The 21,615-nt window shown below is 42.8% G+C and overlaps 1 protein-coding gene across 3 annotated transcripts in view; it reads left to right on the plus strand.

Moving 5' to 3' along the window:
• The window catches only part of LOC121287184 (collagen alpha-1(XIV) chain-like), a 209,657-nt gene that overhangs the window by 117,411 nt on the left and 70,631 nt on the right, over positions 1-21,615 (plus strand). For all 3 annotated transcript variants that reach the window (XR_005945154.1, XM_041204812.1, XM_041204811.1), the window contains exon 25: positions 5,352-5,408. Coding sequence is in view for 2 of the 3 variants with exons in the window: in XM_041204812.1 (XP_041060746.1) it covers positions 5,352-5,408 (57 nt within the window). In the remaining variant the exon portion in view is untranslated. The remainder of the gene's footprint in view (positions 1-5,351; positions 5,409-21,615) is intronic.

Below are 21,615 nucleotides of genomic sequence, written 5' to 3' on the forward strand. Positions count from 1 at the left end.
TGACCAGAAACTGAACTGGACCAGCCATATAACTATTGTGGCTACATGAGCAGATCAGAGGTTAGGAATCCTGCAGCAGGTAACTCACCTGACTCTCCAAAGCCTGTTCACCATCTATAAGGCAAGTCAGGAGTGTGATGAAATACTCTCCACTTGCCTGGATGAGTGCAGCTCCCAGTACACTCAAGGAGCTTGACACCGTCCAGGACAAAGCAGGACCCACTTGATTGGCACCCCATCCATGAACACTCATCCCTCCACCACCAGTGCACAGTGGCAGCACTGTGTACCATCAACAAGATCCACTGCAGGAGCTCACCAAGGCTCCACAGGCAGCACCTTCCAAACCCACAACCACTGCCATCTAGAAGGACAAGGGCAGCAGACGCATGGGAACACCGCCGTCTACAAGTTCCCCTGAAAGTCACACATCATCCTGACTTGGAAATATGTCGCTGTTCCTTCACTGTCACTGCGTCAAAATCCTGGAACTCCCTCCCTAACAGCACTGTGGGTGTACCTACACCACATGGACTGCAGCGGTTCAAGAAGGCAGCTCACCACTGCCTTCTCAGGGCAATTAGGGATGGGCAATAAATGCTGACCCAGCCAGGACGTCATTATCCCATTAATTAAAAAAAAAGCCCTGAGCCATTGTGGCTCACAGAAGCTGAATTAACTCTTCCATCCCAAGCCCAAGAACCATATTGCCTCAGGGAACTCTGACATGTGACAGCACGTTTATTGCTGCTGTTCAAGGCAGAGTCTCATTTCCTGAAGCTCTGCACCTCTGAATCTGCGCCCAGCTGTGTGTGCCCTCCATCCTCCAAGGCAAACTGCCCACAGCTCTCCATGTCCCTGGCATCTCTTCCTGCTCACTGTGCCATGCTCCTCACCCGATGCCACTATATCTAAACGGGTGCAGGGACCCAACAAGATGAGTGTATCAGTGCCAATGGATGGTGTGCTTGTAAGATGTGATGGTCCTTGTTTGGTATTTTGCTGGTCATCTTGGCCCAGTAATGGAGAGGCAAAAGGTCTGCTTGGATGGATAGTTGCACCTGTGGGAGCCACAAGAAGAGATTATGAGAGCTAGTCTGATGAGCAGAAGTGTTGCATCATCCCAATATAACTGAATGTTCGGAGTATAATGTATCAACTTAAAGAGCCCATTACCTTCTCCAATCACCATCTCCACCATGGGTACCCATTTCAGCATGGTCTGCAATCCTGGCTATTTCCATCATGCCCTCTTCCAGTTTTGTATAATAATGTGAAGGTACAGACACATCCACCTGTTTGTCCACGCTTGGGCATTATGGGCCTTTTTCTCCCGCAAGGACGAAAGAGAGCAGGATAAGGCAATCCTGTGTTCCATGGCCAATGGCAGCTGCTCCAATTCATTGGAGGATGCGTGGATTAGTGGTGACTGTCTTCAGTAGCACAAGATAAGATCACACGGAGTTAGGGGTAATATATTAGCTTGGATAAAGGATTGGCTAACCAGCAGAAAGCAGAGAGTTGGGATAAATGGGTCCTTTTCTGAATGGCAAACTGTAACTGGTGGGGTGCCACAAGGTTCAGCCCTTGGGCCCCAACTATTTACAATCTATATTAATGACTTGGATTCAGGGATCGAAGGTACTATAGCTAAATTTGCAGATGACACCAAAATAGGTGGAGAAGTAAATTGCAATGAAGAAATAAGAAAGTTACAAATGATATGGACAGGTTATGTGAATGGGCCAAAATTTGGCAGACGGAGTTTAACGTGGATAAGTGTGAGGTTATCCATTTTGGTCAGAAGAATAAAAAGGTGACTTATTATTTAAATGGAGAGAAACTTTAGAATGCTTTAGTGCAGAGGGATCTGGGTGTCGTGCATGAATTGCTGAAAGGTAGTATGCAGGTATAGCTGGTAATAAGGAAGGCAAATGGAATTTTGGCATTTATTGCTAAAGGAACAGATTATAAGAATAGGGAAGTGTTGTTGCAACTGTCCAAGGCATTGGTGAGATTGCAGATGGAGTACTGTGCACAGTTTTGGTCCTCTTATTTGAGGAAGGATGTAGTTGCATTGGAGGCGGTTCAGAGGAGGTTCACTAGATTGATTCCAGAGATGCGGGGCTTGTCTTATGAGGAGAGATTGAGCAGTTTAGGCCTATACACGCTCAAGTTTAGAAGGATGAGAGGAGATCTAATTAAGGTATATAAGATGCTAAAGGGGATAGATAGAGTAGACGTGGAGCAGATGTTTCCCCTTGTGGGGCATTCTAGAACGAGAGGCCATAGTTTTGGGCTAAGTGGTGGTAGATTTAAATCAGAGATGAGGAGGAATTACTTTTCTCAAAGGGCCGTGAATCTGTGGAATTCACTACCTCAGAGTGCAGTGGATGCCTGGACGCTGAATAAATTTAAGGAGGAGATAGACAGATTTTTAATTAGTAATGGGTTGAAAGGTAATGGGGAGAAGGTGAGAAATTGGAGTTGAGGCCGAAATGAGATCAGCCATGATTGTATTGAATGGCGGGGCAGGCTCGAGAGGCTGAGTTGCCTACTCCTGCTCCTTGTTCTTATGTTCTAATGCTCTATGGGCAGAACTTTACGTTCCATGGGCGGGCGTGCACCTGGCCCGATCGGGTGTAAAATTGCGCAAGAAGACGTCGGGTGAGCATCCTGGCGCCATCGCGCACTGGTGCAATAATTCGCTCGGCGGGCACATACAAAAGTCAGAAGCGCAACTGTTGACAATTAAGAGGGCAATTAAGCCCATTAACAGCTCAATTGTCTCTGATTTTTCGTGGCCCATTCAACCTTATGGTTGGCGGATGGACGAATTGCCCAGGCAGACTTTGCATTTTTCATCAAACCTCGTCCAAGGGCGGGACAAAATTTTCCTTCTGGAATAAAATTTTTTTTAAATCCTGTGGACAGTGTTTTTATCAGCTATATTTTCAGGTGATTGATTGTGATGCATGGACAGTTTTTTTTTGCAGCTTTTGAAACCTTTAGTTGAGCATTTTCAGGCCTGCAGCTCCCTGAGGCAGCTGACTGCTTTCAGGGAGCTTTCTCACAGAGACGTCATCACCCGCCCTCTTCCCGCCCCCACCCCGCCAGTGCTGAGCTTTTCAGCACACTCTTTCACCCATTAATTGGCCAGGCAGCGTGACATCGCAATTGGTGGCCGATCGCAATGGGCGGTTTGTTTCCCTATCGTCGTGGGTGAAATTTAGGCCCATGTCTCAGAGACATTCTGAGGGGTCTTTAAGTGCCCTGGGTATACACTCCTCCTATGCTCAGCAGCAGGATGTGCCCTGAGGCTCCTCAGCTGGTGCGTCTCTGGGAAGGTGAATACTCAGAGACCTGTCTGAGGGTTGAGGGTAACCCACCTTATCAGAGTGCATCTAGCTATCGAACCTTATGCTGCACCGGATCCAACTTCTTCTGACCACAGTTCTGACATTGGCAGCAATGTCCATCCTGGCATGTTTGGGTTGTACGGTGCCTCCTTCTGCCTTCCTCTTCCTCACAGCCTCCAGGCTTGTGTCTGAAAATCGAGGGGTTGCCCTGCCCCAGGTTCTAGGCCTCTGGCTTTCCTGAGACATTGTGGAAATGGAGTTTTTTCCTTATTCCTCACTGTGCAATCTCAGTACGGTAATGACCACTGTGGTGAGTTTAAATCGGGCCCACACTTGAGCTGACTCACCTCCGTTCCCACCCCCACAGCTGTTAATTGGCCACTGAATCTATGTTTGGGACCTGGAAAGAGTCCCAGCTTCTGTTTTCCTCCCTCAGCAATGAAAATCCAACCCATAATGTCTTTCATGACCTCAGGATGTCCCAAAGCACCATGCGGCTAATGAAGTACTTTTGAAGTATAGTTATTGTTGTAATGTTAAATGGATGACCATCACGCAACAGTGATTTCAAGGCCACTGTTAGAATTGAGCTTCTCACATATAAAATAAGAGAGGAAATGGGTAATAATATATACAAGATGAATGTATTTCAGGTATTAAAAATGAGAAATAATGGCCCACATCCTCTAATATGGGGAGAGGCCTCTGACAACTTATGTTGTTGATGAGTGTCGGGCCCCTGATGAAGTCCCGATGTGCGCACATCCGTGGCTTACATGGGAAGTTTAAATGCCCTATTGCCAGTATACGCCCTGCCCAGATTACTCCATGATTTCAACAATGGGATCAGATGGCCAGGACCATGGAGACTTGGGCTGTTTACGCGATCGTTAACTTGGTTTTTACACGGATTTACTTAAGTGTTTTCATAGCAGATATAAAACCTGTGTAACTCTAAATAAATTAGCTAGAATGTCAAAGCACTCCAGCACCCACAGCAATGTTCACACCCAACCCCTTTCTGGCAATGTTCACCCCCCACCCCCGGCAATGTTCACACTACTCCCGGCAATGTTCACCTCCTCCCCCCCACACCAACAGTGTTCACCTCCCTCTCCTTACAATGTTCACACCCCCACCTCCTGGCACATGTTCACTTCCCCCCGTCCCCCACCCCCAACTGTGTTCACCCCACTTCTGGCAACTTTTATGCAACTCCTGGCAATGTTACCCATCCTTCACCACCCTCCCCCCAGCAATGTTTGCATCCACCCTACCCGCCCCACACCCCCCCCCCCACCCCGCCACACACACAACCCTGTGACAATCCCCACCCCATTTTTGTGCGGTGAGGGAGGCTGAACAATGTTGGGGTTGAGGGAGGGGGTCAATGCTGTCGGGGGGTGGTGGGAGGTGTGAACACTGTCAAAGGGTGAGGGAGTGGGGTGAACACTGTCAGGGGGTTGAGGCTATGCAGTTTCAAAGGTTGACAGCAACATTTAAAAACTGTGAGTCAATGAATTGAAGACAGACCTTAAGAGACGTGTCCTAAGTTCATGATGAGAACAAAGGGCATGGCTGCATTGCAATTACACTCGACAATTTGCTTCCTGACTCTGCTCATCCCTTCAGGAGCCAGCATCAGAAGGTGCAAAGGCTCCAGTGTGAAATGGTAAATAGATAGAATAAATAGCAGTCAGCACCGGATGCTTTATCTGAAGCTGACCGGAAGATCTGGGCCAATATCCTAAATCCTACACGATGTATACTGTTAAAGTATTTCAATACATGGAATATGTTAAAGTGGAACACAAATTTAATTATATTACCGACTAATTTTAAAGTTATTTGCAGTCAATTTTGGGAGCTGCAGTTGGAATTAAGCAAACTGACCTCTTTAATAGAATTACTTAACACAAGAATAACTTGCAAAAAATACATTTGTTTGCAATTATTAAAATATAAGCCATGATTTTTTTTTCTTGCTGTTAGTGCCACTTCCAACAAGGTCTGCATTTGTTTCGACTGCTGTTCCTGCTGCCTTCAAAGGTAGGATTTTTGTTGATTCAAATTGTATTTCTGCACTAGTTACGTGAAGCTGCTATCATTATATCTACTTGTGCAAGAGCTGGAGATGTTAATCTAATAGATTGGATTTTGCTTTCAAGGCTGGCCATTCACTTGCCCAAGGACTAGTTATGGAATTTTGCACTGAAAATCACTGTAAATCAGAAAGCCAAAAGGCACATCACCTTTTACAGGACATCTGAGACCTGTGTGAACCGATTAGACTGAAGAATAGTTAATGAGTATCTCAGGGTCTGAACTAGGAAGTGTAAGTTGGAATATTGAATTCAGTTGGAAGTCAGGAATAGAAAGTGAAATAAGAATTGGGGAACAACTCTTTGGTACTGAAAGTTAACTTTAGCAACTGTTAAGTTCATTCCTTCAGGCTTTAATTGTTGTTGGAGGTTTGAAAAATGTCAATTTTGTTTTAACTTTTCCTTTCTGTATTTTATTTTTCTCTCTCTCCCTCTCTCTTCATTCAATCCTTCTTTCCCTCTTTATTTCTCTTTCTGTACCTAATGTGACATCGAACTCACCCACCTGAATTTACTCTTTCTTCTCAGTCCTGGCACTGTTAATTTCACAATCTTTCAATCTGATTAGTTAAGGAACAATACAATTGATTGCCTTGTTCACTCAGGTCCCCGATGTTCTGTTTCCCTTGCTTCACATTATTAGCTTGCACTCCCAGCAACTTGCCACACAGGGAAATCTAAAATTCTAAAGCAGTGCCACATGTTAGTGAGCACAGCAAGAGGAGGATAGAGCAAATGAACGTGTGACTAGAGAGATGGTGCAGGAGGGAGGGTTTTAGATTTTTGAGGCATTGGGACCAGTTCTGGGGCATCTGAGACCTATAAAGGCGGAGGGATTACACCTTAGCAGCACTAGGACCAATATCCTCTCAGGGAGATTTGCTAGTGCTGTTGGGGATGATTTAAACTAGCTTGGCCAGGGGAAGGGAACTAGGAAGGGAATTCAAATAGGAGAGAAACAATGCTGGTAATGGTAGGAAGAAAAATAGTAAGCGAAATTGGAAGGCAGCAATAACTAAAACCAGCATCATATAGGGTCAATGTACAGAAAAATGTTAAAAAGACAAAATTAAAGGCAGTCTATCTGAATGCACACAGTATTTGCAACAAAGTAAATGAATTAAAGGCATCAATAGAAGTAAATAGGCATGATCGAATTGTCATTAGGGAGACATGTCTGCAGGGTGACCAAGGCTAGGAACTGAATATTCAAGGGTATTTGACATTTAGGAAGGATAGACAAAAAGAAAAGGAGGTTAAGGTGTAGATTCAGTTTGGGTGGAGCTAAGAAACAGCAAGGGGCAGCAAACATTTGAGAGCTGTTTAATGGCCACCAAGTGGTGATAATGTAGAGCATGGAATAAATCAGGAAATTAGGGGTGCATGTAACAAGGGTAATAGAGTAATCATGAGAGCCTTCAATCTACTTATACACTTGGGTAAACCTAATTAGCACTAATGCCATGGAAGACAAATTCCTGGAATGTATACAAGATGGTTTTTTAGAACCACATGTTAAGGAACCAACTAAAGTATGGGTTATTTTAGATCTGGTATTGTGCAATGAGAAAGGGATAATTAATAATCTCATTGTAAAAGAGCCTTTAGGGAAGAGTGACCATAATATGATAGAATTATACATTAACTGTGAAAGTGATGTAGTTCAATTCGAAACTAGGGCCTTAAATCTAAACAAAAGGAAATTACAAAGGTATGAAGGACAAGTTGGCTGTGGTAGATTGGGAAACTATATTAAAAGGTGTGACAGTAGATAAGCAATGGCATTTAAATAATGAATACATGGTTTACAGCAAATATGTATTCATTTGAGGCACAAAAACCCAATAGGAAAAGTGATCCAACTGTGGCTAACAAGATAAATTAAAGATTCTGTTAAATTAAAGTAAAAGGCTTATAAAGTTGCCAAAGACAGTAGGAAGCCTGTGGGTTTGGAGAATTTTAGAATTCAACAGAGGATAATCAAGAAACTGATAAAGAAAGGGAAAATAGAATATGGAAGTAAACTAGCCAAAAACATAAAAAGAGACTAGAAAAGCTTCTAAATGCATGTAAAAAGGAAAAGATTAACAAAGACAGACAGAGACAGGAGAATTTATAATAGAGAATAAGGAAATGGCAGAGAAACTAAACAAATACTTTGGCTCTGTCTTCAGAAGAAGATACCAAAGCCCTCCAGAAATAATAGAGAACAAAGGGATTAGAGGAACTGAAAGAAATTAATATTAATAAAAGAGTAGTACTGGAGAAATTAAGGGGACCGAAAGTTTGTAAATCCCCTGGATCTGATGATCTACATCCCAGAGTGTTGAAAGAGGTGGCTGTAGAGATAGTAGATGCATTGCTGGTCATCTTCCAAAATTTTTTCGATTCTATAAAGGTTCCTGCAGGATTGGAAGGCTGTAGCTAGCAGAACAGATAAAGAGGAATAAACGAATTTGGTGTAAGTGAATTATAAGAAGGCATTTGATAAGGTTCCACATAGGAGGTTAGTAAGCAAAATTAGAGCACATGGGATTGGGGGTAATATACTGGCATGGACTGAGGAATGGTTAACGGACAAAACGCAGAGTAGGAATAAACGGATTGGCAGGCTCTGATTAAATGGAGTACTGTGAGGATCAGTGCTTGGGTCCTAGCTATTCTTTATCAATCTTTGTCAATGATTGGTTGTGGGGACCAAATGTAATATTTCCAAGTTTTGCTGAAAAAAGAGACATGCTGTTGAAGCTTTTCGGAGCCGCCTAGTTGTTCTAGCGCACACATACTGGAGTATTCCAAACAACTTGGCAGATTTTCACATGCAATGCTACCAGACTTTTCACTGCAAGGCCTCAAGGCCAACCCAGACAAACATATCTCTATTTCACCACTTTCTTGGATTCACTCAAGTTCTCTCGAAGGGTCGTGAGGACTCGAAACGTCAACTCTTTTCTTCTCTGCCGATGCTGCCAGACCTGCTGAGTTTTTCCAGGTAATTCTGTTTTTGTTTTAGATTTCCAGCATCCGCAATTTTTTTGTTTTTATAAACATATCTCTAAACCTAACAAAGGGACTGGAATAGTCATCCTTAATGAATGTGACCAGATCAACAAAATGCACATCATTCTTAATGATGGGTCCAAATTTATTTCTATTGGACTGGCCACTAAGCATGACTGGACAGCCTTGCTTGAAAGGAAGTTACAAAAATGCCTGTTGGACAGCAATGAGCTGCCAGCTGGTATATATGATTGGATTTACCCTTAACAGCTCACTGCATCCGTGTATGGATGGCCTATCCAAGACACACAGAAGTGATGCCCCTTTATGCCCTATTTTATCTATGACTGGTTCTGCACAACATGAATATTGCAAATGGTTGGGTGAGTTGCTACAACCAGTTCTGAGCAAGCTTTGCACATAGATGGTGAAGGACTCCTTCACCTTTGCGAAAACCATACAGGACTTACATATTGATAGCAAAATCGTGTCCCTGTGCTCGTTTGACATTGACAGCCTGTTCACCAATGTATCGCTCAAAGAACCCTGACATTTGCATCATGTCACTATATCGTAGTGATCTATATGCACTGCCATTGTCTGAATCTGTGTTCATTGAAGTTATGAACTCAGAAATTTGTGCAGTTGAGTTCAATTTTAACAACACCATGTATGCCAAATAGATGCTGTTGCCATGGGATCCCCTCTAGGCCCAGCTCTCGTAAACATCTTTGCCAGTTTCCACGAGAAATGCGCCTTCGATGGAATGACACCTAACCTCCCACCCCTTGCATACTTCTGTTACGTAAATGATACATTTGCTATATTTGAATCCACAGCTGAATGTAAGAATTTCCTTGCATACCTTAATAGGTTCCATCCTGCGTTCAAATTAACCTTTGAAATTGAGCAGTCAATTGAGCTCACTTTCCTTGACTTGCTAATTGAGAAATCTGCCAGTGGGTTCTTAACTGCTGTCTACCGAAACCTACCTTCATTGGTCAATATAGGCGTTGGGATTCCTACAGTTCCACATGCAATAAGATTGGCCATACCACCAACTTCATAAGTAGGGGCCAAGCCATTTGCTCACCGTGCAAGCTTGATTCTGAAATAGGGTGCATCAAAGCCATCCTGCGGGATAACAGCTACCCTGATCAGATCATTTCACATTGTAAATCACATAAACTTATGAATGGCTTAAGGCCACCACTTTCGGTCCTGAAAAGTGCCCAGTGTCCCTCACATTATCCTGGAAGGGTAAGGTGTCGCAAAAATTTGAGCAAGAGGTGAAGCTAGCTGTTTCATGCTGCTACTATGCAATAGCAACACGAGTGGTATTCTCTACTAACAGGACTAAAAAGACATCCTGCCTATCACACAAATGAATAATGTAGTATATGAATTTCAGAGCCAGTGTGATGCCAGGTTTGTAGGCCATACATCCCAATGATTGGAAAATCATATCAAACAGCATATCCCTTTGGCTGTTCACAACTGGCAAAGTACTGACCATACCCAGCTAGCCTGTGTTTGCAGAACTCAAAACATAGTGTCCAACATTAGATGTGATTCTGCAATTGGATAACACTTGCTAAACAATCCTAATTGTGCTAAGAAGTACACTAACAGCCAGTTGGGCTCACAGTGCGGCTCACTTATGTGTGCTAAAAACTACATATATTCACACACAGGGCCCTGTCCTTTGCAGACAGAAGGAACATATCCATGCATTGCACCCTTTTAAACTAAATAAAAGTTGAGGGACAGCCATTCCCTGGTTCATTCCCCATGGCAATGCCTTAACCAATCAGACTCAACCTGTCTGATTTGAATTTAATCAAAAGCTTGGCAGCTAACTGCTCCCTGGTGCATTTTCTATGGCAACACCTCTACCAATCAGAGTCCATTTGCCAACCAATCAGCAGTCTGTTCTCATGAAGTATAATTGTTGTTCCCTTTCCAATGGGTATTCTTGCAAATTCTGTCCTGATTAGTGCAAGATGAAAAGCTTCAACTGCATGTTTCCTTTTTCAGCAATACTCAAGTCCTGTACTATCAAACAACTGTTTCCAATTGGCTGATAATACAAAACTAGGTGGAAATGTGAGTTGTGAGGAGAATGCAAAGAGGCTTCAAGGGGATTTAGACAGGTTAAGTGAGTGAGCAAGAACTTGGCAAATGGAATATAATGTGGAAATATATGAAGTTATCCACAGAGTATTTATGCAGAGTATGTCTTAAATGGTGAGAGGTTGGGAAGTGTTGATGTTCAAAGGGACCTGGCTGTCCTTGTTCGTGAGTCATTGAAAGCTAACATGCTGGTGCACGACAAGTGCTATGTTAACCTTTATTGCAAGAAGATTTGGATAGAGGAGTAAAAGTGTCTTGCTGCAATTGTACAGAGCCTTGGTGAGACAGCTACCATGTACAGTTTTAGTCTCCTTACCTAAGGAAGGTTATACTTGCCATAGAAGGAGTGCAATGAAGGTTCACCAGGCTGATTCCTGGGATGGTGAAGTTGTCCTATGAGGGGAGATTGAGGAAATTGGGCTATATTCTCTAGAGTTTAGAAGAATGAGATGTGATCTCATTGAAACATACAAAATTCTGACAGGGCTCAACAGGGTAGATGCAGAAAATATGGTTCCCCTGGCTGGGGATTCTAGATCCAGGGGGCACAGTTTCAAAATAAGGGGTAGGCCATTTAGGACTGAGGTGAAGAGGAATTTCTTCACTCAGAGGGTGGTGAATTGTTGGAATCCTTTGCCCCAGAGGGCTGTGGAGGCTCAGTCATTGAGATCGATGAATTTCTAGACACTAATGACATCAAGGGATATGGCAAGTGTGCAGGGAAATAGTGTTAAAGTAGAAGATCAACCATGATCAAGTTGAATGGCAGAGCAGGCTTGAGGGGCCGAATGGCCTACCCTTCCTCCTATTTCCTATTTTGCAAGGGCAAATCTACCAACGGCAAAAACTGTTAATTGCTTGGCCGCAGCAAATTATAGTCCATTATTTAAAAACTAAAATTATCTTATAGTTAAACCTGCAGTTAATAAAATGGCTACATCATTGACCAGCTCATATTGGTGCTGCTTTTAAATAAGGAAACATATGATCAGTTTATTCACACTAAATTGTTGTCTGCAAATTTAGCAGCAATGTAACCCCTAATGTAATTGTGATTTTGGAACAGTGGGGCAGATGTTCAACCTGTCGCTTAGATATTAATCTATGCTTTGCACATCAGCCGCTGTTATGGAAACTGTTTCCAGCTTTACAACCGGGCATACAGTTCAAAATCTAGCCCCATGATTTTAGTATTAAAGCTGTGTTCAAAGGTACCTTTCACTCTCTAAACCACAAGGTGGTGCTGTTGCTCTTTGGACACTGATTTGATTAAATTAAGCTTATCACAATTCCTTTTTCTCAAATAATAGTTATGTATTTGCAGTGAATCAGCAAATCATTTAATTTTGGTAAATCAATAGAAATTAATCTCTTTTTAAGGAGCTAGTATCTTTGAAATGCCTGTCAGTTATACTGATGTGACTGGTCCTTGAATCCTTGGGTTCCAGGTGATTAAAAACAGCAGCAAACCCTGAGAGCTGGCATTATTTATGGGAGCTCATTCCTGCCTTGATGTGCTACATCTAAATATCCTGATGACTGGCCAATACAACAGACCCTGCTATTCTGCCACTTGCTATCAGCTAATCATGAAAACCAATGAGGAAGGCCATTCAGCCTATTTTAGTTTCTCGATCCAGAAAGACCCCACAATGCCCCCAGTTGTTATCCAGTAGTTTCTTAAACAATTCTAGGGTTTTTGCTGTCACTATATCACCCAGAGAAAGTTTTCTTTACGTGAAGAAAAACTTCCTGATATTAGTCCCAACTTAACTGTTGAATAATTTGCTGTTGTCTCCCTTTGTTTTACCCCTACACATCAGTTGAAGTAATTTTTGGAACTGCCATCACCATACAGTTTGCTATGATTTATACTCCAATAAGATCATTTCTCATTTACCTCTATTTGAGGTTGAAAAGCGTACGTTTCCACAGCCTTTCTTGATGCCCTTCTCCTCGAAGGATCTGCCTTGTGGCTGTTCTCCTAACTGACTGCAGTGTTGGAATGTTTCTTGGGTGTCCTGGTCACCCGATCGACCACAATACCCTATAAAGGAATTTAACAAGCACTAACAGTTTTGGCATGAGATGCCCTGACCAATGCTGCACTGCTTACCAGCTGTCCAATGCTCTATTTGCTTGTTGTTCGCTGTTCTGCTGAAGCTGACATGCTGAATGCTGGGTCTGCTAAGTCCCATAGATCATTTCAACTAAATCTTAGCTATTTCAACACCATCCACAGAGCATGTATATTGTCTGTGTTTCTCCCTATATAACAATACTTCACACTGTCTGTATTAAAGTTCACCTGCCACTGTTCTACCCGGTTACATATTTTCTGCAGCTTATTTTGTATTTCCTCCTCAGGGTCAGCTGCCTCTCCTCATTTGGTATCATCTGCAGATCTGACCAATGCACAGGGCTTCTGAATCTAAGCCCCTGATGTTATAATACTGACCTTTAAGGCACTCCACACAGCATTTCTTCACCTTCCTCCTCCCTTTAAATAAATACTCTAGTTTCGGCTGTTTTTGTTGTAGGGCATTAGATACAGTCCAATAGGTCTTAATGAAGTCTTTGTAGTCTTAAATAGGTTAACTCCGGGCAGGATTTTTAGATAAACATTCAGGCGCACGCCTGACCCAATCAGACGTGAAATCGCGTGAGATGACATTTGGGAGAGCGCTCTGATGTCATCCTGCACTAGCGCAATATTACAGTCGGCGGGCGCGCTTTGGTGCACACCCGACAACAATTAAGAGGCCTATTGAGGTCATTAAAGTTTTTATTGTCTCTGATTTTTGTGGTCTGCCCAACCTACGGTTGGCGGACGGGCGAATCGAAAAATTTGCATTTTTCATGAAACCTCATCCAAGGGCAAGATGAGGTTTCCGTCATTAATTTTATAAAAAAATCTACGGACAACATTTTTATCACACTCATGTTCAGGTGACTGATTGTGATGCTTGGACATTTTTTCCCTTATTTTACAAACTTTATTTAACTGTTCTAAATTCTTCAGCTCCCTGGAGCAGCTCTCTGCCTTCAACGAACTTTCATTCAGCACTTGCTCTCACCCGCACCCACACTTAAGTCAGTGCCCACGGCCCTCCTGCCCCCACCCCAGCAATGCTGAGCATTTCAGCGTGCGCTTCACGATTACTGGCCATTAATTGGCTAGCCAGCGTGAAATCGCGGTCAGGGGCTGATCGCAGTTGGCAGTCCGTTCCCCGGCCAAACCCGGACCCGCAGATCGTGCCTGCCCGCTGACCTAAATCTCCTGCCCTCTGTTTATTTATTAACTTCAAGAACTATGTACATATATACAGTAAAGGGTTCAAGCTCGGAGCTGTCTCCGTGCTTGCTTGCGCACACAGCTTTGTCCACCACTAGACTGACCCCCAGGTGTGGGTCATGTGTTCTCTTACATCACTATGTGGCCAGAACTGTACTCAGTCCCATGTTAACCCTTTATGTGCCAAACCGTTATACATCTTCCCCCAAGCCTTTATCCAACGTAATTCATGTTATTCTAGTTTACCCCATGTATTTACATCATTATTGCTACCCCATCTCCCCCCTTCAAGTCTCTGAGTTCATAGGTTCAGGCAGTCTGGACACCTTATTACCCTTCCGTAATTTGTTTGCACTGCTGTCAGGGGAGTGGAAACTCTGTTGATTTGGAGGTTGTTCTGACACCTGGGAATCTTTTCATCGTCTTTTTCTAATCCTTGGTATTGAACCACCCTTTGTCAATTTGGCAGTTGGGGTGATAGATAGTTGTTGATTTATCCCTTTTTTGGGGGGGGTGGACGAACATTGTACTCACCCCGATAGAGCTTTTTCCTCTTCTTTCATCATGCAGTTCCTTCTGACGCATACATTTCAACAATGGAACCTTCATTCCCACTTGTTTCACAATTTTAGCCAAATTTTTTACTTCTTTCTTCTTTTCCAGTTGTTTTTCAACCTTATGAATCTTTTCATTCAGCTCAGTAACAACTCTGGTAAGTTGTTTTGTTTTTATTTCATAGTTATCTACAGATCGCTTATATAAGTCTAACAACTTCGCCTGGGCCTTCAGTTCTTTTCACAATCTTTCTTCCATGGTCACTGACTGTTCCTTAGACTCTTTCAATTCATTCGTTAGATCCTCAACCTGTTCCGTAGAATTCACCTTTTCTGTTTTTAAAGTTTGTATTTGCTCTTCCATACTGCACATCTCACCCTTCATGTTGTTCAGGTTGGACTAAAGCTCAAGCAGTTCATCAGTTTTGGTCGTTAATCCTTCTATTAAGCAGCTGTTCGGATTCATCAGCAATTCCTTCTCCTGTCTTCGGCATTTAGCACAATGCCTACAAGAGACCTCTGATGCTTGAAGTTCATCAAGTTTTAATTGAAGATAATTTTTTGTTGAATTTGTTTCTACAAGTTCATCATTTAAGCATTTCAAGCTCTCTTTCAAGTGCTCTTCTATCTGTGAGCAACATCCCAGTTTTCTCATTAGACCTCATTTTTCCTTATACCGTCTCTATAAAGATCATCTTCTTTATAGCAGTAGGTACAGGTGTATCTCCATAGGGACTGCCATTACATTTAGACTGGAATTGGTAAGTTTTGCACAATTTTTGTGCATGAAAGTTGATTCTCTACACCGATCAGTAATTCCTCTGTGCAATTGTTCAAGATCGCATTCTGTAACTGTGCTTTTGCTAATTGTTTTTGAGACTCCTCACGTTCTTTTGTGAGAACTTCTACTTTCTCTTGCCATTCTAAGTTTTTGATTTTCATCTCTTTATATATCTCCTTGGAAATGTAATGTTTTTCCAAGTTTTCTTCCAAATGCCCAACCATTTTCTTCAGCTGTTTAGTCTCTTTCTTATAACTCTGTGGCACCTCAAAAATGTGTTTGTTCAGATCTTGAACAGTTTGATTCATTGATGACTTCAATGCCTCACGCATTTCCAAGGATATATTCTCAGCTTGAATCTTGAGTTTCAAACCTTCCAATTCAGTTCTGATAGAAACACTTTCCAACCTTATTTCATTTCCCGTTTGCAGGGTTTGTTTATTTTGAGTTTCAATAGTTAGCTTTTAGTATACATCTAGCTGCTTGCTCTACACTGTCACCTGTTGCAGTTCAGGTAATGTGTCAGGATTTCTAAAAAGATATCTGTCTGAGACTTTCAGAAAGTTCCCTGCCTCTCTGCCACCCTTATGAGGTTTACTTGAGTATTGTTTTTTTTCCTTTCAGCACTTTACTGGGGGCTTTCTGTGCCTCTTTTTAAATTCTGTGTGCTCCACAACCTGAAGGTTAAAATATTTGTCAAAGGCTTTTAATATTTCATTGAAGCTGGTTGAGGATTCATCAATGCACTACATTGGGATTACTTCATCAGCAAGTGCACCAAACCAGTATAAAATGGTATTAATCTGGACCTTTCCTGACTTTCTACTTAGACCTGATGTATCCTGGTAGTTTAAAAATTCTCTTCTCCAGGACTCCCAATTATCCATTAGGTTTGGCCCTTGGATGAATCCAAACTGATCTGGTAAATTGGACTTTAATCCACGGTTAAAAAATTTTAAAGTCTAGGTTCAGCTTTAAGAATTTGCTGACATCCAAGATGGTGCCACCATTCGTTTGAAGACGCTTGCGGGTTTTGGCGGGCTTCTGCTGTAATAGCACTCACACTCAGCCTTGAAACTGTTTTAAACAATGGCAGCTTGGATCGACTAGCTGCTGACTTCTCTGCTTTAGCGTCATGAAAGAATTGACTTTGCTGGTCTTCACAGCTGATTCTTTAGTCACAATTCTTACAAATTAATTACTTTTTTCCGTTACAGAGCGAGCTCGGATGCCACGTGTTCGGCGCCGACTCGGGAATCTGATTTTTCTGATGGAGCTATTCAAAGGTTTCTTCCTGTATCCTGGAATTTTTAAGTTTTAGCCCACTCCTGCTGGGTCTACTGACTCTGCACTCTGGGAATTGAAGCTGGATTCCTAGGGAACCTGTGGAGTCTTCTGCTGTAGTGAAGAATTTTCAATTTCTGCCTTCGGCTTCCAAGCCACTCTTTGGAGCTTTTCCCTGGCGATTTTTTTTCTGCATATCTGCTTCTCGAGCTTTTCTTCAGGTCAGAATACTTCTTCGAATTTTTGTTTAACCTTGCAAGATTTTAGTTTTTCTCTGCATTTTTTGCAAGGTTTTGGGTTTTTCCATTCCCTGACAACATGTTGCCGGGTGTTGGATATCATTCGGTAGGTCTTAATGAAGTGTCTTAAGTAGGTTAGCTGTATGTATTTATTAACTACAAGAACTATGTACATATATACAATAAAGGGTTCAGGCTAGGAGTTGTCTCCATGCTTGGTAGTACACACAGCTTTGTCCAACATTAGACTGACCCCCTAGGTGCGGGTCACGTATTTTGGCGGTACTGCACTCAGTCCCATGTTAACCCTAAATGTGCCAGACACTTATTCTACAGTTTTCTATTCTGCAGATGTTTTGTTATCCAATCCAAAGATTTACCCTGAATCCCCACAACTTTGAACTTAACTTAAAACCTTTTGTGTGTTAAATGCTTTTTGGAGTTCAAGGGACATCACATTGTCTACTTGAGATGTCATAGGTTCAAATAAGTCAGGATATTCCTCTTTGGATGCAGTCCTTGTGGAGATGACCTTCATGTTCACTTTTATAGTTGATTCCATTAATTTATACAGGTTAAAATAAGACTTTTTTCTGCCCCTTTTGAAAACAGGCAGCATATCAGCCTGTTTCCAAACCACTGGTAGCGCCTCCATGTTCAACTCCCTCATAATGACCTTCAGTGTTTCAGAAATCTTCTGCCTTATCTGCTTTAATACTTTGCGATAAATACCATCCATCCCTGCAGTGTTATTTGTTTTGAGCTCTTTTAGCCTTTTGAGGATTTCCATCTCATTTGTATCAAAGCCATTAATTCTACATGGATTATCACTATTGCTGCAGTGGTGCTGAGATCTCTGGAAACAGACACAATGTGCCATGTAAAGTTAAGCTTTCTCGTCGCTATCATCCAAACTGAACAATGCTGAGGCCTGATTAATTCTGTTTGACTTCTTACTGACTTTCAGTGTGACCGACTCCTCAAAATTAAAGTTCAGTTTGAAAATACACATGTGCTCACCAATAAATATATATCTTAAGCAGTGTACAGTTTCCACAGTAGAAAAATGTACACAAGATTTGTATTCCATTCCAATGAACAATTCTGCATTTGGCATTTTCACAGCTTTTTTGACATCAAAATGAATGAAACGATGTGTAACCAAAGCCATAAGGAAATATTGCACAGCACTTCCCCAGGATATTCACAGGACCAAGTCTTGGTTGTCACATTGCCTCATCTTGCAACTGAAAAATATTTCTTGGTTGCTCTTGCTGCATTAAAACACGTAAAAGAAACTCTCGTGGACTGTTGATTGTCCAAGTTGCATTGTCCAAAAGTGATGAATTTCCTCTGTTATGGAAGGTAACATGGGTTTTGTTGTAAGATGTTGGGCATAGTTTTATAAGTCTTATTAAGGTACTCATGGTCTTAGGTAGCTCAACAGTAAGTATTTATTAACTACTACAAGCGATATACATAGGTACAGTAAAGGTCCAAACTAGGCGCTGTCTCCATGGTTGCTTCTATTTACAGCTCGGTCCAACACTACACTGATTCCTAGGTGCAGGTCATGTGTTCTCTTATATCACTCTGGAGGGTAGGGGGGGGCGAGGTGGTACTGTACTCACTCCCACGTTAACCTTTTATATGCCAGAATCTTAGACGACACAAGGAAACAATAATGTAGTGGTATTGTCACTGGACTAGTAATCCAGAGACCCAGGGTAATGCTCTGCCACAGCAGAAGTGGAATTTGAATTCTAAAAGTCTAATGATTGTTGTTAAAGCCAGAAATCTGCTTTTCCACATGCGACTGCAGCCCCACAGCAATGTAGTTGACTCTTAAATGCCTAGCAAGCCACTCAGTTGTGTAAAACTGCTACAAAGGCTCAAAAAAGAATGAAACTGGATGGACCACCTGGCATTGACCTAGACACTGGCAAATGACAATGGCAAATTCAGCCCTATCGGCCCTGCAGAGTTCTCCTTACTAACGTCTGGGAGCTTTTGCCAAAATTGCAAGAGCTGTTTCACAGACTAGTCAAACAACAGCCTGACATGGTCATACTCATGGAATCATACCTTACAGATAACACCACCATCCCTTTCCCTGGGTATGTCCTTCTGCAGATGCAGAGTTGGCAGCACAGTGGTATACAATTGGGAGGGAGTTGCCCTGGAAGTCCTCAACATGACTCAGGACCCCAAGAAGTTTCATGGCATCAGATCAAACATGGGCAAGGAAACCTCCTGCTGATTACCATGTACTGCCCTCCCTCAGCTGATGAATCAGTATCCTCCATGTTGAGCACCACTTGGAGGAAGCACTGAGGGTGGCAAGGACGCAGAATGTACTCTGGGTGGGGGACTTCAATGTCCATCACCAAGAGTGGCTCGGTAGCACCACTACTGGCCGAGCCCTAAACGACATAGCTGCTAGACTGGGTCTGCGGCTGGCGGTGAGGAAACCAATAAGAGGAAAAAATTTGACCTCATCCTCACCAACCTGCCTGCTGCAGATGCATCTGTCCATGACAGTATCAGTAGGAGTGACCTTCGCACAGTCGTGTGGAGACGAAGTCCTCCTGCCTTCACATGAGGATATTTTCCACCATGTTGTGTGGTACTACCTGGATTCAGGGATAGAAGGTGCTATAGCTAAATTTGCAGATGACACCAAAATAGTAAGTAAGTAATGAAGAAATATGAAATTTACAAATGGATATGGACAGGTTAGGTGAATGGGCCAAAATTTGGCAGATGGAGTTTAACGTGGATAAGTGTGAGGCTATCCATTTTGGTTGGAAGAATAAAAAGGCGACTTATTATTTAAATGGAGAGAAACCTCAGAATGTTTCAGTGCGGAGGGATCTGGGTGTCCTTGTGCATGAATCGCTGAAAACTAGTATACAGGTACAGCAGGTAATAAGGAAGGCAAATGGAATTTTGGCATTTATTGCTAAAGGAATAGAGTATAAAAATAGGGAAGTGTTGCAACTGTCCAAGGCATTTGTGAGACCGCACCTGGAGACTGTGCACAGTTTTGGTCCTCTTACTTGAGGAAGGATGTAGTTGCATTGGAGGTGGTTCAGAGAAGGTTCACTAGATTGATTCCAAAGATGTTGGACTTGTCTTATGAGGAGAGATTGAGCAGTTTAGGCCTATACTCACTAGATTTTAGAAGGATGAGAGGAGATCTAATTGAGGCATATAAGACGCTAAAGGGGATAGACAGAGTAGACGTGGAGCAGATGTTTCCCCTTGTGGGACATTGTAGAATGAGAGGCCATAGTTTTAGGCTAAGGGTGGGTAGATTTAAATCAGAGATGAGGAGGAATTACTTTTCTCAAAGGACCATGAATCTGTGGAATTCACAACCTCAGATTGCAGTGTATGCCGGGACGCTTAACGAATTTAAGGAGGCGATAGACAGATTTTTAATTAGTAACGGGTTGAAAGGTCATGGGAAGAGGGAGGGAAATTGGAGTTGAGGCCGAAATGAGATCAGCCATGATCGTATTGAAATGCAGGGCAGGCTCAAGAAGCTGAATTGCCTATTCCTGCTCCTTGTTCTTATGTACCACCATTTTAAATGGGATAGAATTCAAACAGATCTAGCAACTCAAGACTGGGTATCCATGAGGCACTGTGGAATATCAGTAGCAGCACGATTGTTCTCGAACACAATCTGTAACCTCATGGCCCAGCACATCCCCCACTCTACCATTACCATTAGGCCAGGGGATCAACCCTGGTTCAATGTAGAGTGCTGGAGGGCATGTCAGGAGCAGCATCAGGCATACCTAAAAAAGAAGTGTCAACCTGGTGAAGCTACAGCACAGAACTACTTTCGTGTCAAACAATAAAGCAGCAAGTGACAGACAGAGCTAAGTGATCCCACAACCAATGAGAGCTACCCCCTAGCCTGGGCTGATGATTAGAGTGGAACAGCCCATGTAACTATTCTCCGAACAACGCCACGTACCAAGAAAAATGCACAGCTAAAAAATGTTTAAGATTTGCCAGTGGCAGTGCACTGTCCAGGTCTTTACCTCACTGTAGGTTGCATTCTGGGCATTGACCCAGACTAAGCTCTGCAGTCCTGCCACATCCAGTCATGAATGGTGGTGGACAATTAAACAGCTCACTTGAGGCGGAGGCTCCCCAAATCTCCCCATCCTCAATGTTGGGGGAGCCCAGCACATCAGTGCAAAAGATAAGGCTGAAGCATTTGCTACAATCTCCAGCCAGAAGTGTCGAATGGATGATCCATCTCAGCCTCTGAAGGTCCCCATCATCACAGATGCCAATCTTCTGCCAATTCGGTTCACTTCACATGATATCAGGAAATGGCTGAAGGCACTGGATAGTGCAAAGGCTATGGGCCCTGACAATATTCAGCTATAGTTCTGAAGACTTGTGCTCCAGAACCTGCTGCGCCCCTAGCCAAGCTGTTCCAGTACAGCTGCAACACTGGCCTCTACCTGGCTATGTGAAAATTGCCCAGGTATGTCCTGTCCACAATAAACAGGACAAATCCAACCCAGCAAATTACCACCCTATCAGTTGACTCTTGATCATCAGTAAAGTAATGAAGGGGTCATCAACAGTGCTATTAAGCAGCACTTGCTTAGCAATAACCTGCTCACTGACGCCCAGTTTGGGTTCCACCAGGGCCACTCGGCTCCTGACCTCATTACAGCCTTAGTTCAAACAGGGGCAAAAGAGCTGAACTCCCAAGGTGAGGTGGGATTGACTGCCCTTGATATCAAGGCCGGATTTGACTGAGTGTGGCATCAAGGAGCCCTAGCAAAACTGGAGTCAATGGGAATCGGGGGAAAACTTTCCACTGGTTAGTCATACAT

This window comes from Carcharodon carcharias, chromosome 14 (assembly GCF_017639515.1).
Source record: "Carcharodon carcharias isolate sCarCar2 chromosome 14, sCarCar2.pri, whole genome shotgun sequence".
In the NCBI taxonomy this organism is placed as follows: domain Eukaryota; kingdom Metazoa; phylum Chordata; class Chondrichthyes; order Lamniformes; family Lamnidae; genus Carcharodon; species Carcharodon carcharias.